At 36.8% G+C, this 18,826-nt stretch overlaps 4 protein-coding genes across 4 annotated transcripts; 1 reads left to right on the top strand and 3 right to left on the bottom strand.

The window, feature by feature from the left end:
• Positions 1–850: 850 nt before the first annotated feature.
• LOC306760234 (olfactory receptor 52K2-like) lies at positions 851–1,786 on the bottom strand (the record flags this gene model as incomplete). Its single annotated transcript, XM_079246033.1, has 1 exon — positions 851–1,786. The coding sequence occupies one exon, from the start codon at positions 1,784–1,786 to the stop codon at positions 851–853; it is 936 nt and encodes a 311-aa protein (XP_079102159.1).
• Positions 1,787–5,447: 3,661 nt separating this feature from the next.
• On the bottom strand, positions 5,448–6,398 carry LOC306760233 (olfactory receptor 52B2-like; the record flags this gene model as incomplete). Its single annotated transcript, XM_079246032.1, has 1 exon — positions 5,448–6,398. The coding sequence occupies one exon, from the start codon at positions 6,396–6,398 to the stop codon at positions 5,448–5,450; it is 951 nt and encodes a 316-aa protein (XP_079102158.1).
• Positions 6,399–12,308: 5,910 nt separating this feature from the next.
• Positions 12,309–13,244, bottom strand: LOC306760232 (olfactory receptor 52B2-like; the record flags this gene model as incomplete). Its single annotated transcript, XM_079246031.1, has 1 exon — positions 12,309–13,244. One exon carries the CDS (start codon positions 13,242–13,244, stop codon positions 12,309–12,311), a length of 936 nt encoding a protein of 311 aa, XP_079102157.1.
• Positions 13,245–17,189: 3,945 nt separating this feature from the next.
• On the top strand, positions 17,190–18,125 carry LOC306760231 (olfactory receptor 13H1-like; the record flags this gene model as incomplete). The annotated part of the gene is made up of 1 exon (XM_079246030.1): positions 17,190–18,125. One exon carries the CDS (start codon positions 17,190–17,192, stop codon positions 18,123–18,125), a length of 936 nt encoding a protein of 311 aa, XP_079102156.1.
• Between the last annotated feature and the right edge of the window lie 701 nt (positions 18,126–18,826).

Here is an 18,826-nt window from a genome sequence, read left to right as displayed (position 1 = left end):
ATAAAATTATGTGGTATTAAAGTAAAATAACATTAAGTACACAACTACTTTCTCTGACAGACATTATTACGTCCTGCTGCCTCGAAAGGGCAAACATATTTTTATTTATTACTTTATTCATCTCTTTCATTTTTACGATTAAAATGTTGTAAATGGGCATTTAAGGTCAAGCCATCACTATCTATCTATCTATCTATCTATCTATCTATCTATCTATCTATCTATCTATCTATCTATCTATCTATCTATCTATCTATCTATCTATCTATCTATCTATCTATCTATCTATCTATCTATCTATCTATTTTTCTGTCTATCTTTCTGTCTATCTGTCTGTCTGTCTTTAAATGCTCTAAGTAAACAAGTCAACATCAGAGATTAACTCTGAATGCATGTTGAAACATTGCTAATTTATTTTTATGTTTTTTTCTTTATGTATACTGAAGGTTGGCCAAAACTTGACAGGATCCATTTCACATTTACCATCACTTATTACAAAGTCAACTTGAAGTACATTCTAAAAGTGCTACAACACTACAAAAACTTCACAGAAATGAATTACTTTTAAGGGTTAAAGATAACTATGTATATAATGATAATAAAAGACTGATTAAAACTTTCAATAAAGTAGGTAACACATGAAGATCTATGAGATTAAAATGAACATGTCGGAAGGAATGATCAGCACAAACCTGGTGAACACTGAATTTATTTTAAAAAGAGGGACTGAGATGAACAAGATTATGTGATGTTTAAGGTAAAAAAAAATCAGAACATTGATGACTGGAGACACATATTTATTTTACAATGTTCTATTGTGTAACATAATGGCACACTGAGAAACTGTGAATTACAAAGGACGCAATTTATTCCTAAAAAAATGAATGATTTTTTCACGAATTTCTTTTGTTTTCAGACCATAAATAATTGGATTTATAGTCGGGGGAAAAATCAATGTAGACACCCCCAGAAATCTTCTTAAATGGGGTGAAATGTTCTGTAGCCTGTATGATATGATGGTGAATAGGCCAAAACACTCCATCAACAGAAAAACAAGTAGATGTGTTGCACACGTCTGCAGAGCTTTGGCTTTAGTGTCTGAATGTTTGGATCTGAAACATGCAATCAGGATATGCAGATATGTATACAAAACCATTCCATTAGCCATCACTTGTGTAGCAGCGCTTATAAAAAGCCCATAAATGTTATTAATTGTTGTGTCATCACAAACCAGAGCCAGCAAACTTGGATTGTCACAGTAAGAGTGTGTTAACTCAGACCGACAGCGGCGTAAACGTAAAAGCAGGATAAAAAGCACACCTATAAGAATTATACACGTTGACCACACAGCAGTTATTATCTTCATAATATGAGCATTAGTCATAACAGAGTTGTACCTCAAAGGTTGGGATATGGCCATGTATCTGTCGTAGGCCATAGCAGTGAGAATGAACACAGTGCCTGCTGCATAGATGTGGATAAAAAAAGCTTGAGCTACACAAGTCGAGTACTGAATTGTCTTGGTCTTTGTCAGTATTATGTTAATAAGCTGTGGAAAGAGTGCAGATGAACCTATCAGGTCACTGACAGGAAGGTTCACCAGGATAAGATGCATCGGCTGATGCAGATTTTTATTCAGCACAATGGTCAGGATCAGGGTAAGGTTGCAGAAAAGTATGATCATGTAGCTGAGCGTTGCCAAAAGAAATGCAGGAAAGGCATTTTCAGAAGATAGATTAAAGCCATGTAGGTATAAAACAGATGAAGTGTTGGACACGTTGCTCATTTTTAGGATGTTTTTGCAGATACAAGTGAAAAATCATTCATTACACCATAATGCCAACAAACACAGCATTAAATCAGCAATTCCATGGGATGACAGGAGAAATGAGTAACACATGTAAACAAATAAAACATGAATATATCAGTGATATTCAGAAGTTAAATTCTCACTGGTAAATCCAAAACTTACCAGATTAGTGAAAAAATGCATTAAATCCACTTACATTTCATTTAAGTGACAAAATGACAAACATGATAACTGTTTAACATACTGTTAAACATACTATATATAAGTTAAAATGCTTGGAGTGGAAGTCTAGGACCAAAAAAACCCCAAAAGATATCAATATTTCTTTCTTCAAGGTGATAACTCGGCAATCAGGAGAAATTTGATGTAAAATAATATTGACTGACCACTTGTGGTAATGCTGGTGACTGACTGCTATTCAGAGGGTTTCACAGCTTTATATATGTGAATGTAGCTCAGCAGCACGCAGCTCCCCTGAGTGTTCATTCCTATTTTAAGTGTTTCTTTAGATTGAGCACTGGCACATAGGGGTTTTAGGAAGAAGACGACCTAAATTACTTTCTGCATAAATATGCATTTACATATGAAAAAGAACTCATAGTTATTTTCTGTAAGTATACATATTAAATTAGTTTTTAAGACACTCAGTGTACATTTTTTAAATTATGTAAATATTGGTAATAAGGTACATTAACCTAAATTTAAGAAGTTTACAAAATATATAAACCATTAAGTAATGTAATGATTTTTTATTAAAATCTTTTAAATTGTGTATTTATATTATACAGAACTATAATTCCAAATTTGTGGCCAAATTAGACATTTATGACTCATATTGTTGTGGATCGTTCTTGGACTTTGCATTTGGAATGTGTCATTTCTTCTACATACAGTATACCAGACCCACACATCAGAGTTATTTAGAGACTTTACATCAAACTCTTTACCCTAATTACCCATTGATTTGAGTCAGGTGTGTTGCAGCAGGGAAACTCCTATTGTGACAGGGTCAAAAGCATGGTTTTTAAATTGAATTGTTTTGTTGCATGTGTTTTTAACTTTTGCTGTGCTACTACTATTCGCCCCCTGGAGGCCTGGAGAAAATAAGTTAAAGTGGAGCAACAGGTGTGACGTGTCAGAGGAAGAGAGAGCAGAACAAGGAAGGAAGGAAGGAAGGAAGAAGAGAAGGAGAGAGAGAGAGAGACAGACAGACAGACCGTGCTCCTGAAACATGACGAAGACGATGGCTACGATGATGACGATGGTAGTGATCACGCCAATGATGAAGATGATGATGATGATGATGGTGATCATGACAACAATGATGGTGACGATGACGAGGAAGGGACCACTGAGGGGCCAGTGGTGAAAGGTCCCACCGTGGTAAGGCGGGAGCCTGAAGTGCAGCAGCCAGTCTGGACCCGATGGCGCAGCTACTCAGTCCTGGGCCTTCGGATATCCCTGGCCCAGGACCAAGTGTGAGTACAATGGCTTAGTTTAGGGTCCAGAGGGAGAAGCTGGCTGCAGGCCCAGGCAGGAGGGTTCCCCTCTTAGGATTGTGGACTGCCGTAAATGCTCCTCTCTGCAGGTCCTGAGACGAGGTGCCGCAGAACAGAAGGCTGCGTGAGTGGATCCGTTGCTGTAGAGAGGAGGACCATCCCAAGCCGCACAGTGGCCGTTTTCAAGGACTGGGTTGAACGATGGGGTTTTAATATTTCAACCTTTTAATCTTTTATTTGTTTGGGGTTTTTTTGTTTTTTTTGTTTTTTTTTTTTTTTTTGTTTTGTTTTTAATAAAACGGTTTTTATTATTAAGGCTTAGTGTGGTTGACTCTGCTCCCCCTGATTTTCAAAAGAACCAAGGTGGCTAGGAGCACGTTTTTACCTGTTTTTTTTTTTTTTTTTTTTACTTATTTTATGTTTTAACATGCCCCGGCCACCTTGACACTATCACCTGCAGGACTGTGGCCCTCAAGGACCGGCATTGCCCACCCCTGCAGTACACTGTGGACAGTTTGTGTACTGTTAGTGGAATACGTCAAGTTCAGTATTTTACAGACTCAGAAGACTAGAATGAAGCTTGTCATTTTAGAAGTGTATTTCTCCACAACACAAAAGCAGTAGTTTCTTAATAAAGATTGAATTTTTTGGTTCTGACAGATTCATGAATATTTGCTTTCGAGGAATAAATGATCTAATTTTAACAAGTGACATACCTGCAGACATATCTGATATTTTTCACAAAGGATGTTCAGAAAGAAATGATGAAGAGAGATGTAACAGGAAGTAATCTTACTGATCAAAAGACGTGGTTAATACTTAGTCAACAGCTTAAAACACGCTGAACCTCCTCTGACAACATACAGAACAATAATCAAGATGCAAACAACAGAACTCGGATGTTGTTTTTGTCCAGATCACAAAATGATCATTGTTTAATTATTTGTTCGTACAAAGCTGGTAGGGGGTCAGCGTGATGAACAGACACAATAAAGCTACAATGCATTATGATTATATAACACACACACACAACCCTGCCTCCTATCCAATGACTGCCAGGACTAACTTGCAAAAACTAAATAACTAATAAAAAAAAAAAAAAAAAAAAACGTCTATTTTTCTTGTCATGTTTGGTGTGTAGTTCTCTAAGCTTTATTGTGGCCCTACAATTAAACTAGCTCAAATAAAAAAAGCTCAAGATAACTCATCATTTTAAAGTTTTTTCTTCCAGCGATTCTTATACAAAAGGTGGAGGTATCAATAAGATCGAAAAGTGTCTTCTGACTAAATAATACTTCTTCACACCATTTAAGAAACTATTTCTAAGACATGAATAGTATAATGTCTTTATGTTTATGATGACATGAAATGCCATTTATTGAATATTGTGTTTAAAAATTACAATTTGGGGAACTTGTTCATTCTAAAACAAAAATAAAATAAAGTAAAACAATAATAATAATTCTTTTTTTTTTTTTTGTCTTTTTATTTCCGAACTAAATTTAGAGTTCAGTTGGATTTAACTATGATGCTAAAAGTCATGAAACTGCTAATATATTACTTGTTCATCATTTACACAGTACACACGACTTCTAATCAGGCTTTTGAAATTTAATTTCATTATGAAAAAAGACACAAAGTCAATCTGAAAATCATCATTGTTGAGAAAACATACCACATGTATTCATCTACACTCATCTCCATCTCTGCTTTGTAATTAAACTCAGTTAAAAAGACCAAATAAACCATGGGCTGCCATGGATCAGTTGGTGAAGTGGTCATCATCACTGGACAAGACACTGAACTCTGACTGACATCAACGTGTGCTTTCAAGCTTTGCAAACAGTATATCAAATCCACAAGAAGTTAACAGTCTGCTACTTCAATCAGAAAACCATGACTTTTTTTTTCCTCATCCTGCCTCACCACTCTTGAACATCTGTAGCAGTGGAACAATCACAGAAACAGTCTGGGCTGATATGATCTGGAGTTCCTTTGTGAAAAATAAATAAATAAATAAATAAAAAGCTTTAGTGAAAGAAATCAGGAGACTTTCAGAGTGAAACAATTCCTAATTTTCCATAGTTGCCTGCCTGGGAAAGAGGAAGAAGCATGACAACCAGTAGAAACTCTGGTTTCTACTGGTTGTGCCTACTTATTTGAAAAAAGCTTCTTTTTAAAAACATGATTATATTCTGCCTTAGTTCTCTGGTTTTCAGCCCATATATAATTGGATCCAAGACAGGAGGAATGATTAAAATAGACACTCCAAAGGCCCTTCTTAGAAATGGAGATACATTCTGGAAACGATGTGAGATGAGTGTAAAGGTTGTATTGATTTGCAGGACTAGGAACACGATGAGATGTGCGCCACAGGTCTGAATGGCTTTTTTCCTGGCATCTGTATGATTAGTAATAACACATGTACGCAAGATCTGCATGTACGTGTACATTATAATCATCAGTGGAAATCCCATAACAACAATGAGGCTAGCTATTCCATAGTAGTTGTTTCCTCTGATGTCCTCGCAGACCAGCTTCATCAATGACGGATTGTTACAGTACAAATCCACAACATTTGTCCTGCAAAATTTAAAGCGTGCAAGTAGTATGAACAATACAAACATCATTGAGAAGTCGAGAAACCATATAAGAACAATGATTCTCATCAAGAAATGTGGACTCATGATTGTATTGTATTTTAGTGGACTACATATAGCGATGTATCTATCATATGCCATAGCAGTTAGAACAAGCAAATTCCCTGTACCATAGAAATGAATGAAGAAAGCCTGAGCAATACATGCAGGAGGGGAAACTGCTCTGTTCTGTGTCACAATGCTGAAAATAAGGTGAGGAAAAAAAGCTGTTGCACCTATTAAATCACTAATGGGCAGGTTAAACAGCAGGATAAACATAGGCTTATGTAGATTCTTACTCACAACAATAGTTGTTAATACCAACAAATTACAAAAGACAATGATTAGATAGAGAAGTGTTCCAAATATAAAGGCTGGATACATGTGATTAGGAGGTAAGCTCAGTGTTTCCAGAGTTAGTAAGTTCCTTAAAGATGAGTTTTCAAACATAATTAATCAATATTTGGAAAAAATGGTCTGGAAAAATTCCTGCAACTGAAGAAGAATCTCGTCCTGAAAGAAATGACTTATTCACAATAAATGTCAAAATATCTCCTAAGCATGGATTCAGATATACCCACGAGCTCCTTCTTTGCTGCAATGTGTTGTCTTGTTCTCACTCACACTGCGTTATGAACAGAGTGCGTCTTTTATAGACGGCAAATGTGACTCATGAGACAACCTGATCTCATGGCAAAATGAAACGATGATGGCCCACAGCACAAACTGCTGCTTTGTCAACAGCTGAAGTTTACATTCATCTCTAAGTTGATATCCTGAGTTTGTTCCAACGCAAATATGTTTGCTTTCCACACATCACGTTGGCTTTTACTCAGCCTCACTTTCCTAACCCAAACCTTCATGCTACTGCATTGATGCAGATTTTGCATTTGAGATGCCAGGACCTAAAACCTGGCTAGCACTGGTGAAACAAAGCTTAGTGAAGCTCTGAATCGCTTTTAACTATGATGGACTGCTGACCTGTCCGAGGAGAACACTGCTTCTCATGCAATATAACTTTTTTTTTTTTAAATTATTAGTTTATTTGTCAGGAACCATGCCCAAAAACATCAAAATATGCCTTACACTAGCCTAAGCTAGTTTCCATCTGCAGTCCGTGGGCAGGCAGACATTGATTACAGGGATAGGCTCCAGCGAACCTTATTTGATTAAGGTTTGGAAAATGAATGAATGAATGAATCGTTTTGAGACAACACAAGATCAACTTTTGCATTTGATGCAGCTAAACAAGTAACATCTGCTGGCTGCACCCCTGTGATGCATATAACGGGAAGCTTTGACAGAGTTTCATTACTTAATCGCTTTCCTGTCTCCTGCTTTCTCATTTTTGAGTCAGTGTTGAATTAAGTTCTAACCGCTGTTACTGTTTCTATCTGTTGTTTATATAAATGATAAAAGGGTTGGTTCACTTTAAGTTAGGTAACATCATAATATTATGGTGTAACTTAAAATCAAAATCTTTAATAACAGCAGTTTTTGCAGTGAAATCTGTGTTTTAAATAAGAAAGTAGAAGGAAAATGTAATTGTGCACCTTTGTGTAACCGTAGTTAGAAAGTTGTGATTTCAGGAACTGAAACCACTCTTAAAACTGAAAAGCAGCTTCAATAAAAGTGGTCCTTTTACATCATCAGGGTCCAGTAAAGTACTTTAGGAATATATATGAGAGTAAAAAATTAAAGTAACAGCAGGACCTGGAAAAACTAGTCCGTGTTTTCATGTTTCGTTGGTTTGAATATTGTAACATTTCTTTGTGGTCTTTGTGGTGTTAATATCCAAAAAAATCAGTGAGACAATGACAACTTATTCACAACTCTGGAGAGTAAGTCGACCACATGTCCAGCTGCCTGTCCATCAGAGGACAGACTTTAAACTTCTGTTGCTGGTCCATAAAGCTCTGATTTAGTACCAAAATACATCAGTGACCTCTTGACCCAGAATAAACAGACGAGACCTCTCAGGCCGCCTGGATCCAGATGACTGACATGTAAGAACCAGACATGGAGAAGCTGGATTCAGCTTCTGTACTTTATACATCATGAATAAAACTCCCAGAAAGCCTCAGATCAGCTGAAACACCAAAACCAGATTAAAGGCCCACCTGTTCTCTGCTGCATTTGAAGTTTGTATTTAAAAGTCCAAATTTGCTCTGTTTCTTTTAAGCTTTTATGTTTTCAAACTTGAACATGTTTTTAATAGTTTTAAATTTCTCCTTTATTTTATTGTTAAATTCTGCCTCTTATTTTGTTTCTTGTTTCAGTGTCTCTGTGACGTACGGAAGCGTAGAATTGTCATCCTCATAAAAAAAAAAGTTTGGGCCTATTTTATTGTTTTACTGTAAAAACGTGAACCGTATCACGTGATAACGTGATACTTTATTGTAAAAACGTGAAATATAAACGTATGTTTATGTTTCAATGAGGAAATTGTGTGCGGGGTGGATAGGAGATCACAAATGGCTCATTTACAGGACTTGAGTTTTTCTTTACGCTTGGGTTGAGACATTGTGAAATTTTGGTGCTTTGGAACACTTTGGATGACATTGTAAAAACGAATGCGTAGTTTAAGGGCAGTTTTAAAAGGAGTCTGTACAGAAAGAAGAATGAGTCCGGGTCCGATCCCCATGACGTGGCATTATTTCTGATTGAAACTTGAGCAGCACGAGAATCGCTATTGTTACAAACTACATCATCTTAGCTGCATTCAAGTGCCATCCATCCATCCCTCTTCTTCCGCATATCTGGGGTCGGGTCACGGGTGCAGTAGCCTAATCAGGAAAGCCCAGACTTCCCTCTCCCTAGCCACATCTGCCAACTCTGCAGGGGGATTCCAAAGTGTTCCCAGACCAGCCGAGAGATATAATCCCTCCAGCGTACAAGTGGTTATACGTTTTTACAATAAAACTTATCACGTTTTAACGTGATAAGTTTCACATTTTTACAATAAAACTATCATATTATAACGTAATAAGGCCCAAACTTTTTTTTATGAGGACGACAGCTCTATGCTTCCGTAGTGAAGCACTTTGAGCAGTTAACACATTGCAATTTAATATCAATTCAACAACATCAATAAACTAAACATGTTGCTTTCTATTTCTGGGTCAGATTTTCCTTAGCTCTGGGTGCTATTATATGTTAAATAACAGATAAATCAGATTTGGTTGTGAATTCTAACAATTAGATCTTTTTCAGTTTGAGGTAGAGACTTTGGACTTCATTTATAAGTATTTATTAAAAAACTGTACCACTTTTTTCCTACACAAGTTATGCCTGATTTAAAGCAAAGCTAATATTCAGGTATGTTATTGGCAAAAGATAAATCTAGAACACAGATCTGGCTTGAAGTACATAGAAATGCAATCTCCACTGTTTCCTGTTGGTTGTACATTTGTGTTTAAAATGCATAAATATAGATGAATAAGTCAAAGCCAAGTTACCCTAATCTAAGTGTCTAAATCAATAAAACAGGCAAATTGCACTAATTAGCTACCAGCTAGCATAGCTGCTTCTGTATATGTAAATAAATCATTCTTTAACACTGTACATATAACACGCAACTAAATCATTAAAACAGGCAGAAATAAAGCAGATATTAACCAAAAACAAGACGGCACAAAAGCTGCTTTTACAGCAAAAAGACTAAATAACCACAAAAAAAGTGTAAAATTTTGTGTACAATGTTATTTTCACCTGTGACTGAGGGAGAGGGGTATGTTGATGACCTTGTGATGAAACTTGAAACATCCCTGAGACTGATAGCATGAAGGAAATCGTTTTTACACCAAAATGATCATTTTTTTCCCCCAAAAGGTCATGGTCTTTATAAAACAAAGAAATAAACAAAAACTAATAATAGTGACGCATTGACCAAAGGAAAACAACATGTAAACCGGCAGGTGGTTCAGCACTCTTACACACTTTCTGTGCATCTACTACAATAATAACACCACAGTTGCTCCATCGTCTGTTTGCCACATGTCTTTTCTGATGGGGCCAATTGCAGCTTGCTGCTCTGCGTGGGTTGTATGTTGTGTGAGAAGAGGACAGCTACAAGCAGGGCTTAAACTGGGTTTTATGGTGAGTGGATGGATCCTTTATCCATCAGAATCTGGGTCATAAATGTGGGTCTGTATTCTGCAGAGTAATAAAGCCTGTTTCTGAAAGGAGACATTTCAGTTGAATTTTATTATTATTTTGAAATCAAATTTTATTTATGAAGCACAATTAAAGCAACTAGAGTCGACCATTGTGTTGTAAACAACATGACTGGGATTAGAATAAGGACAGAAGAGTTCAGATATGTTCTCAGGTTTATGTAAAGCTTTAACAGTGTCAGGGACCAAACGGTAAAGCCATGAGGACACAGATGCAATTTCAAAAACCCTGGGCTTTTATTGTTACAAAACAAATGCAAAATTCCAAAGAAATGAATAAACTAACCAATCTTTAAAAAGGGGTTAACTAAACATAACGACAGTTAAACAGTTCAGTTCAACTCAACTAAAGAAAAACTGACCCCCCCACAAAAACACATAAGGGTAACTTATATAGCACTTCGGCCAAACCAAATTGCACAGAGAGGAAAAAACAAAATGACTAACAATAACCAAACAAAGCAGGTTGTTTGGTTATTGTTCTACCATGTGCTGCCGTGACCCGGCAGCACATGGCAGAACCTTATGAGCTGGCATTGAGATTTAAGACTCCTCAGCCCTTTGCCACGCCTTTCATCTTCCAGGTAAGGAAACAATGTGGGGCTTAAGCCCTCACAAACAGCATACAAAATAGTTTTAAAACCAATTGCAAAATTTATTTGGGAGCCAGTGGAGGAATTGAAGGAATGTAATATATTGTCATTTCTTGGTGCACATTAACCCTAAACCTTTTGAGCTGCAATGCCCACAATATAACATGTGTGTGTTTATGACCCCCACTTCCCTGCAGCGACTGACTCATTTAATTGTGATATGACAAATTGGTCATTTTGCAGCTGTCCTCTAAATTTCCAGCTGGGAAACTGTCAGAATCTTCATAAATAGGAAAGGATAAAGTGGATTTTGGTTCCCTTCAGTTTATTACTGTGACAAAGCATCTACATACATGAAATCAACTTCTCGCAGAGACAATGCCAAATTCAGATTTTAAACACGCCACATGCTCTAGATTTGTAGTTTAATATGTGAACAACATGTAGGTGCTAATTTCACACATTTGTCTCTGCATTAATAATTCAAAACTGACAGCCTTGGTTGAAATCCAAGATTTAAGCTATTTGATAAATATTGGGTTTGTCTCTGTGTTGCCCTGTGATGGACTGGCTTTCACGTGGGGGGGGGGTTAGGAAGATGAATGAAAAGGACAAATGTTGGCTGTATTTTTTTATTTTCAAATTTAGCCAGCGACCCCCAGAAATGATCTTCCTTTGTCAATCATTTAAAGACTTCGCACTGGAAAAAACAAATTAGACTTTTCTCTCTATTTTTTTTCTTTCTTTTGGTTTTAAATGGTTTAAAGTGTGGCTGCTGTGTTGTAAACTGCAGATGGAATAAAAGAGACAGGATTACAATAATCCATCTGTGAAGTGATTAAGGCTGCAATGGCGGCCTTCAAGTTCCTGCTTGAAGGAAATGATTTTAGTCTAGAAATTATCACGATTATTTTAACAGATATTATGTCAATGATTTGCAAATTATTTTCATGTAACTGATTGATTAGGGACACACTGCAATGTCAAAATTTGTGTTTTGTTTTTATTCAAAGACCAAAACGTCTTTTCAATAAATATTTTAATCCCTCTGTTTTAAGACTTAACAATGAGCCTACTTAAAAATAAAAATAATAATAAAAGTCAAACTACATGCAGGTACCACCTATGTACTCATCACTAGTACATGACCTATATGTCATAGTCCAACTGAAAGCACAAAACATGAGAATAAAAATGCTTTTTTTTTTTATCAGCTAATATGTAATGTTTTTTTTTCTGTAAAGTAAAACTGCATTCATGAAGTTAAACAAAATTTATAACCTGACTGAGTCTTGACTCAGAATCAAATATGTAAACACAGAGTTGAGTAAAAAAAATAGCTAAACACATGAATAAACATGTAAAATCCAGAGCAACATTTTATTTAATGAACCAAAGAAATAAATGTATTTCTTAAAGTAGGTAAACAACAAAACTCATTCCAGTACATCATGTTCATATAGTTGCAGGAGTTTTTATCTTTCCCTTCATCCTGTAGGAGAGTCCTTTTAAAATTTGTAAAGTAATACAATGTTGACTGCTCAAAAAAATAAATAAATAAATAAAAAATGATGCTGTTCTCTGAAAAGAATTTAGTAACACACTCTGTTCTTGAAAACACTCAACAAATTATTTCGTATTTCGGCTGTATACAAACCGTATACAATCGGATTCAGAAGTGGAGGTACAAGAAATATTAGCATGCCCATTATCTTTTGCAAGTCAGCCGAGACATTTTTAAATCTATGAGACAAAATTGTAAAAGTTCCCACAACCTCAAAAATAACCAAAATAACTAGCTGTGCAACACACGTGTTGATAGCTTTCGTCTTTGCTTCAGATTTCCTGGAACCCAAACATGCAATCAGAATTTTAACGTATGAAAATGTCTGAATGGAAACACTCACAGCCTGCATGACAGCTGTGTTAAACAATCCTATGATGTTATTGACAGTTGTGTTCCCACATGTGAGCTTTAGGAGAGATGGGTTATCGCAGAACACATTCATGATAACAGATCTGCACCTGGGGAGCCTAGTCTGCAAACAGAACAGTGATAGGATCAAGACAAAGTCAAGACCCCAAACTAAGCTGATAACACAGGTCACCATTCTTGGGGTCATAACCGAGTTATAACGTAATGGCATGCATATTGCAACATAACGATCGAAAGACATTGCTGCAAGAATAAACAAAATTCCACCACCGTACATGTGCAGCAGGAATGCTTGTAAAACACACAGAGGGTAGTGTGTGTTATGTGTCTCTGTAACAATATCTGAAAGGATTTTTGGGAGCATTGCAGTTATTCCTATCAAGTCATTGAGAGGAAGGCTGAACAGGATAAAATACATGGGTTTGTGCAGGTTCCTCTTCAAAATGATCAACGTCAGCAGGGTCAAGTTGCAGGACATTCCAAACAAATAAATTGTAATACCAAAAAGGAATATGGGATACTTTCCTCCAGGTGGAATTGCAAAAGGATCCAAGGTTAACTGAGAACTAAATCCATACGACTGGTTCTCCATTTTGACTTTTATTAATGAGAAGGAGGAAGCACATAAAACTCTACCACTGAACATCTGGCTAGCCTCTGCAGAAATCACAGTTTAAACACCACATCACTACAATGTAATGCTGCCTTAACATGAGGGAGCTGCCCTACACTTCCTGTTTTATACGTTTCCATCGCTTCTCTCCGTCACCTTTTTCCTTTGGGGTTCTAAGTGACAATAACATGCTTTAAGAGTTTACTGGCAAGTGTTATTGTATGTTTTTCCCTTAAATTGATCATTTCAGTGTAAATTAATACATAAAAGTGTCTTATTAGAGAGTATGAAGCACAGGGGTTAATAACTGAACAGATTACATCTGTCACACATACATATACTGTATGCATGCGTATGTATGTGTAAGTGCACACAAATACAAAAAAAATAAAATAAAAATCACTAATTCAAAGTGATAGCAGCATAATGAGATGATAAGAGAGGAATAAAATTAAGTCAATAAGAGATCTACTAAATTAGAGATGAGAGGAGCTACTGGACCTGTACAGATGTATAGACTGAGATCGGCTGAAAAGTGGTTTGTGGATCAGTTGTAATGGTAACACTTTAGTCAATTATGACTGACCCATAGTCAAGAAAACTTCTATAATTCAGATTATTAAATGGATAAGTCTACTTATTGGTATGCTTTAAGTATGTGAGACTTGAGAGATACCAACAAGTCCTTTACTTTAATCTGGAGCACATTTAACTCAAAGTTACATGGTGAGATGAAGGTTATTTTTTATTTTTATAGATCATACAAAATTATTTAAAATGTGTAATAGTTACTGTGGTCCATAGCAAAAAGAAACGCTGTTTTATCATCAAAATATAGGTTTGCTTAATTCTTAAGGCTGCTATATGCCTATATTTTATTGTGTACACTTGCTGAACACAAACATCAAATAATTGCAGCATTAAAATATCTTTACACATGCACGTTACAAATGACACAACATTTAATATTCCAACACAGATGCTTATCCTCATGCATATACAACAAAAATGTTCTACATGCCAAATATTAAATGCATGTGCATGCATTACCTGATGAATATTAATCAGATTATATTTGTAAAACAAAAAAGTTTTTTTCCTAAAAGAGCAATCCACATTATGCAAGAGATTAGCTATGACAAAGGTTTTATTGAATCTTAAACACAAGAATATTAACATTTAATATTGTTTTACTATTTCTTTTCCTGTTTCTACTCCAGCTGCATTTCAGTAGTTTTATGTAAAGCTCTCTTAGGTTTATTGAATGTTTCTTTAAAGCTGGAATTGGTCATGATTTTAATAGTCTGTATTTAATGTTACTTCTTTTCTCTTGCTTTCTTTTTTAAATTTTAAGTCATGCTTCTGCTTTTTTTTATGTTTCATTGTCTCCGTTAAGCACTTTTAATCAGCCTGTTGCTGAATTGGGCTGTATAAATAAAACTTGCCTTGCCCAGTGTAAATTTGCGGTAATGTGGCCCAAAATGTTTCAACAATTTAACAATTGACTGAGTTGTGTACTAAATAGTAAATAAATAAATAAGAGGTTAGCTAATAAGTTAATGATGGGTAAAGCTTTGAATCAAAGCCACATTTAGTGAACAGCAGTGTTTAATTGGGTGGAGTTCTGAGGCTGTTTTTAATCACACTAACATTATATCAATGCTATAATGTAAATAAATACAACAATTTGGAAAAATGAAAATAAGTTTTGGAAGTTTTATCTGTTGAAATTTTATACAGCTATTTGGCAATATTACAATCATTATTAAACAGCAGGAATTACATCAGCCAGGTTGCTTCATTTCTTTCTCAAAAACACTCTTATTAATGAGCTCCTTTGAGATGTGATTACATGATTGTCATTAACTGTTTCACATTGTAATTAATCCCTGGACAATACCTAAACCCCCAGTTGACGATGAATGGTACATTATTATGAAGGAAGTTTTTATCACTCAGGGGAGTTTCTAATGTTGACAAGTTTTTTCATGTAAAGTTGCAAATTTTAAAAATGCTTTAACATTTGAACTTTTGTTTTGCAAATCGTCATTAAATAAAAGATTTCAACATAAGGTTATATTTTTTTAAATGTTTTTGCACTGAATTAGCTTGTTATTAAGACAACGTATAAAGCAAATATAAATAATTCCGACATCATAATTTATTCATAGTTTCAGAAATTTGTAATAAATACTCTTATTTACCCCTTCTGTGTGTTGTTTGCTCCAGCAGAAGAGCGCTAATTGAAAAAGAGCTCTGAAGAGGTCACAACAAGCTCCTGGGAACAAAGACCTTTTTGGTTCAACACAGGACAGTTGGGACATATGGACATTAGGAAAGGCTAATTTCTCCCCCCTGAGAAATAAACATGAACACTTGACCTGAATTCTTAATTGTTTAGGTTTTCTAACTATTCCTCAGACCAGGCTTTGGTACGAAACCACTGGGAAAGGCCTTCCTTTGCATACTTGCCATGTGACTTTGGAGTTTTCCAGGCACAGCTCTGTGCAACGCTTTCTGAAATGCATGTTCAGTGTTACGTGTAACTTCATGTTGCATTAAGATACTCAGATGTGTTGATCTGTTTCTATTAACTTTTTCAAACAAGCTAAATGTGACTGTTGGTACTGTTACCAGATGAGCCTGCTGTTTTGCTGCCAGAAAATTAACAAGTAAGAAAGAAAAAGAGTAACCTGCTTGTCTCTTGGTCAGTAAAACTCAGCAGAGTGGCAAACCAACTAACACTGGTCCAGCCCATTCAAATTTTTAACATCACCCCCCCCCCCCCCCCACTGTGGTCTCTGTCCCTGTGTAATTTATTCCTCCAAAAAGTCCACACTCTTCACTCTGACCACTGCTCCATGTGATATGTTGATCTGCAGGCCATTGGTTATTTTTTTTTAACTGTCACGAGGCTGAGTCAGTCATGTATTTTAAGCCCCTTCTGGTTCAGTACCAGTAGATGCAGCTGCTTTTCAGAACCCGGGCGAGGAAATGGACAAATGATGCTGTCAAATGCCCAAAGATGATTGACATGTTTGCCACAGCAGGGCCTTCATTACTGCCATGAGGATGATAATGGAGCTGTGGTTAGATGCACAGAGCTTCTGAGTAAAGGGATCCATTAAACCCAGTAAGTCTGATCCATACGAGCCAGTTGGCGGTGAACATGCTAGCTGTTTACAAAGCTATGATGAAGCGATGAAAAATCCAGCAATAAAGCCTGTTGAATACCATCACTGGCTCACCACTGACCAGATTAGCCCACTTAGCTCCATTTGAAAATATACCTCAGCAAATCAGAGAATACAACAAAACCGCAATTTTGTCATGTTTTGTTTTTATTTGAACATTTCCTGTGTTTGTGGTCCTGTTGTCATTTGTCCAGTGTGGATGTGTTTTGCATTTCTGGGCAAAAATGCACGAGACAGGAACAAAGTCATGCTTAACTAGGAAATTAAAGATTCCCATGCACATGTGGGACTCTATGGAGGTAAAAAGCACTGTTATATAAAGAAGTGGAGCTCAAAGGAGGACGACACTCCTGTGATCACTAATGATAGTCAGTAGGAAGAAAAACCAGCTGATGACTTGCGATTTGCTCTGCAACAGAAACGGTATCACAGCTGACATGCTGCAACGTGGCAGTGCCTGCTCTTGGCTTTAGGAGAGAATTTGTTGTAATTGACTTGTGATTGAAGCCGTTAGTTGCCTGCTGATTTTAGTTCTTCTACATCAGAACATGACCAAGAAGAGTATTTTCTTTCTTTAAATCTTCTTTTCTCTCAGAGAACATGTCCATGCAATGTATTTTCATTTTTGTTAATATAGTGTCCAAATTATAAGCTAATTATTTTGGTGTGTGTGTGTGTTTTTATGCTATTAATTTATTTCTCTTTCAGGTTTTCCTACATATAAAACAAAATGAAGAAAAATGAAACAATCTTAAGTGACATTTTAGAGATCCAGGGCTTTGACATATCTCCTGAGTTCATATATCCCCTGTTTTTCCTGCTTCTGTTTGTTTATTCCTCGCTTCTCTTTTCTAACATTGGTGTTCTGGCCCTTATCATCACGGAGAAGAGTTTGCACCAGCCAATGTACTTCCTGTTCTGTAACCTGTCTGTCAATGACCTGATCGGTAACACGGTCCTGCTGCCTCAGCTGATGGCTCACATCCTTTCAACGGAGCGCTTTGTCACCTACAACCAGTGTGCGATTCAAGCTTTTCAGAGTCACACATTTGGATCAGCATCGCATATGATTCTGATCATCATGGCAATAGACAGATACGTGGCGATATGTCACCCTCTGAGGTACAGCTCAATCATGACCACCAGAACGGTGATTGGGCTGTCTGCATCTGCATGGGGGGTGTCCTTAGTGCTTGTGTCTGTGCTGATAGGTCTCACAGTTAGGCTGTCCCGTTGCAGATCATTAATACAAAATGCTTACTGTGACAATGCATCCCTGTTTAAGCTTTCGTGTGAGGATGTGTCCATCAACAACATCTACGGACTCTTTTTCACAGTGCTGCTGTTTTCGTGCTCCATCGGAGGCATCGTTGTCACATATATCAGGATAGCCCTCATATGCTGGAGAAAGAAAAACAAAGAGCTGAACAATAGAGCATTGCAAACCTGTACAAGCCACCTTGTTCTTTATCTTATCATGCTGTGGTCAGGGTTTTTAACTATCATACTGCATCGCTTCCCTGATTATCCTGATTTAAGGAAGATTGCATATATTTTATTTCATGTTGTCCCTGCTAATTTAAATCCAATTATTTATGGAATGCAAACAAGATCACTGCGGGATAAAATTACTGAAATACTGCGGAGAAAGGTGTTGTCTTATTAATATATATTTTACTATATAAGTTAGCACCAGGTTTATAAACATACTTGTGGAGCATTACAATCATTTTCTGTACAGATGTCCTGTTTCAGTTAAAAAAAAAAATCCAATTAAACATCTGGTTCTGACTTGTTTCTTGCTTCTTCTTACTTTTTGATAACTCAGCAGAAGATTTCTATCATGAAGTGTTAATACATGAAGGGTTGAGGAGTATTCTGCCAGCCTTCACGATCAAGCTCATGACTAACTTCCAGTTCAGAAAAACATCAGAGGTCTTGCAAAACTGATGACTGCAAATCCATTCAAATCACAATTTCTCTTGATAAAACGTGGAATTAATAAACATATAGCAGAGTACATGCATTTGTATTTTCAGAGGTAACAGATCATGCGGCTGAAACAGGCATATACAGGCGGCTGAAATGGGTTTCCTCCGCAGGGTGGCCGGGCTCACCCTTAGAGATAGGGTGAGGAGCTCGGTCATCCGGGAGGGGCTCAGAGTAGAGCCGCTGCTCCTCCGCATCGAGAGGAACCAGTTGAGGTGGCTCGGGCATCTGGTCAGGATGCCTCCTGGACGCCTCCCTGGTGAGGTGTTCCAGGCACGTCCCTCTGGGAGGAGACCCCGGGGAAGACCCAGGACACGCTGGAGGGATTATATCTCTCGGCTGGCCTGGGAACGCCTCAGGACCCCCCCCCCCGCAGAG

This window comes from Telmatherina bonti, assembly GCF_933228915.1.
Source record: "Telmatherina bonti genome assembly, chromosome: 9".
Lineage (NCBI taxonomy): Eukaryota > Metazoa > Chordata > Actinopteri > Atheriniformes > Telmatherinidae > Telmatherina > Telmatherina bonti.
Note: the sequence above shows the minus strand (reverse complement) of the source record. Positions and strands in the feature narration are given on the sequence as shown.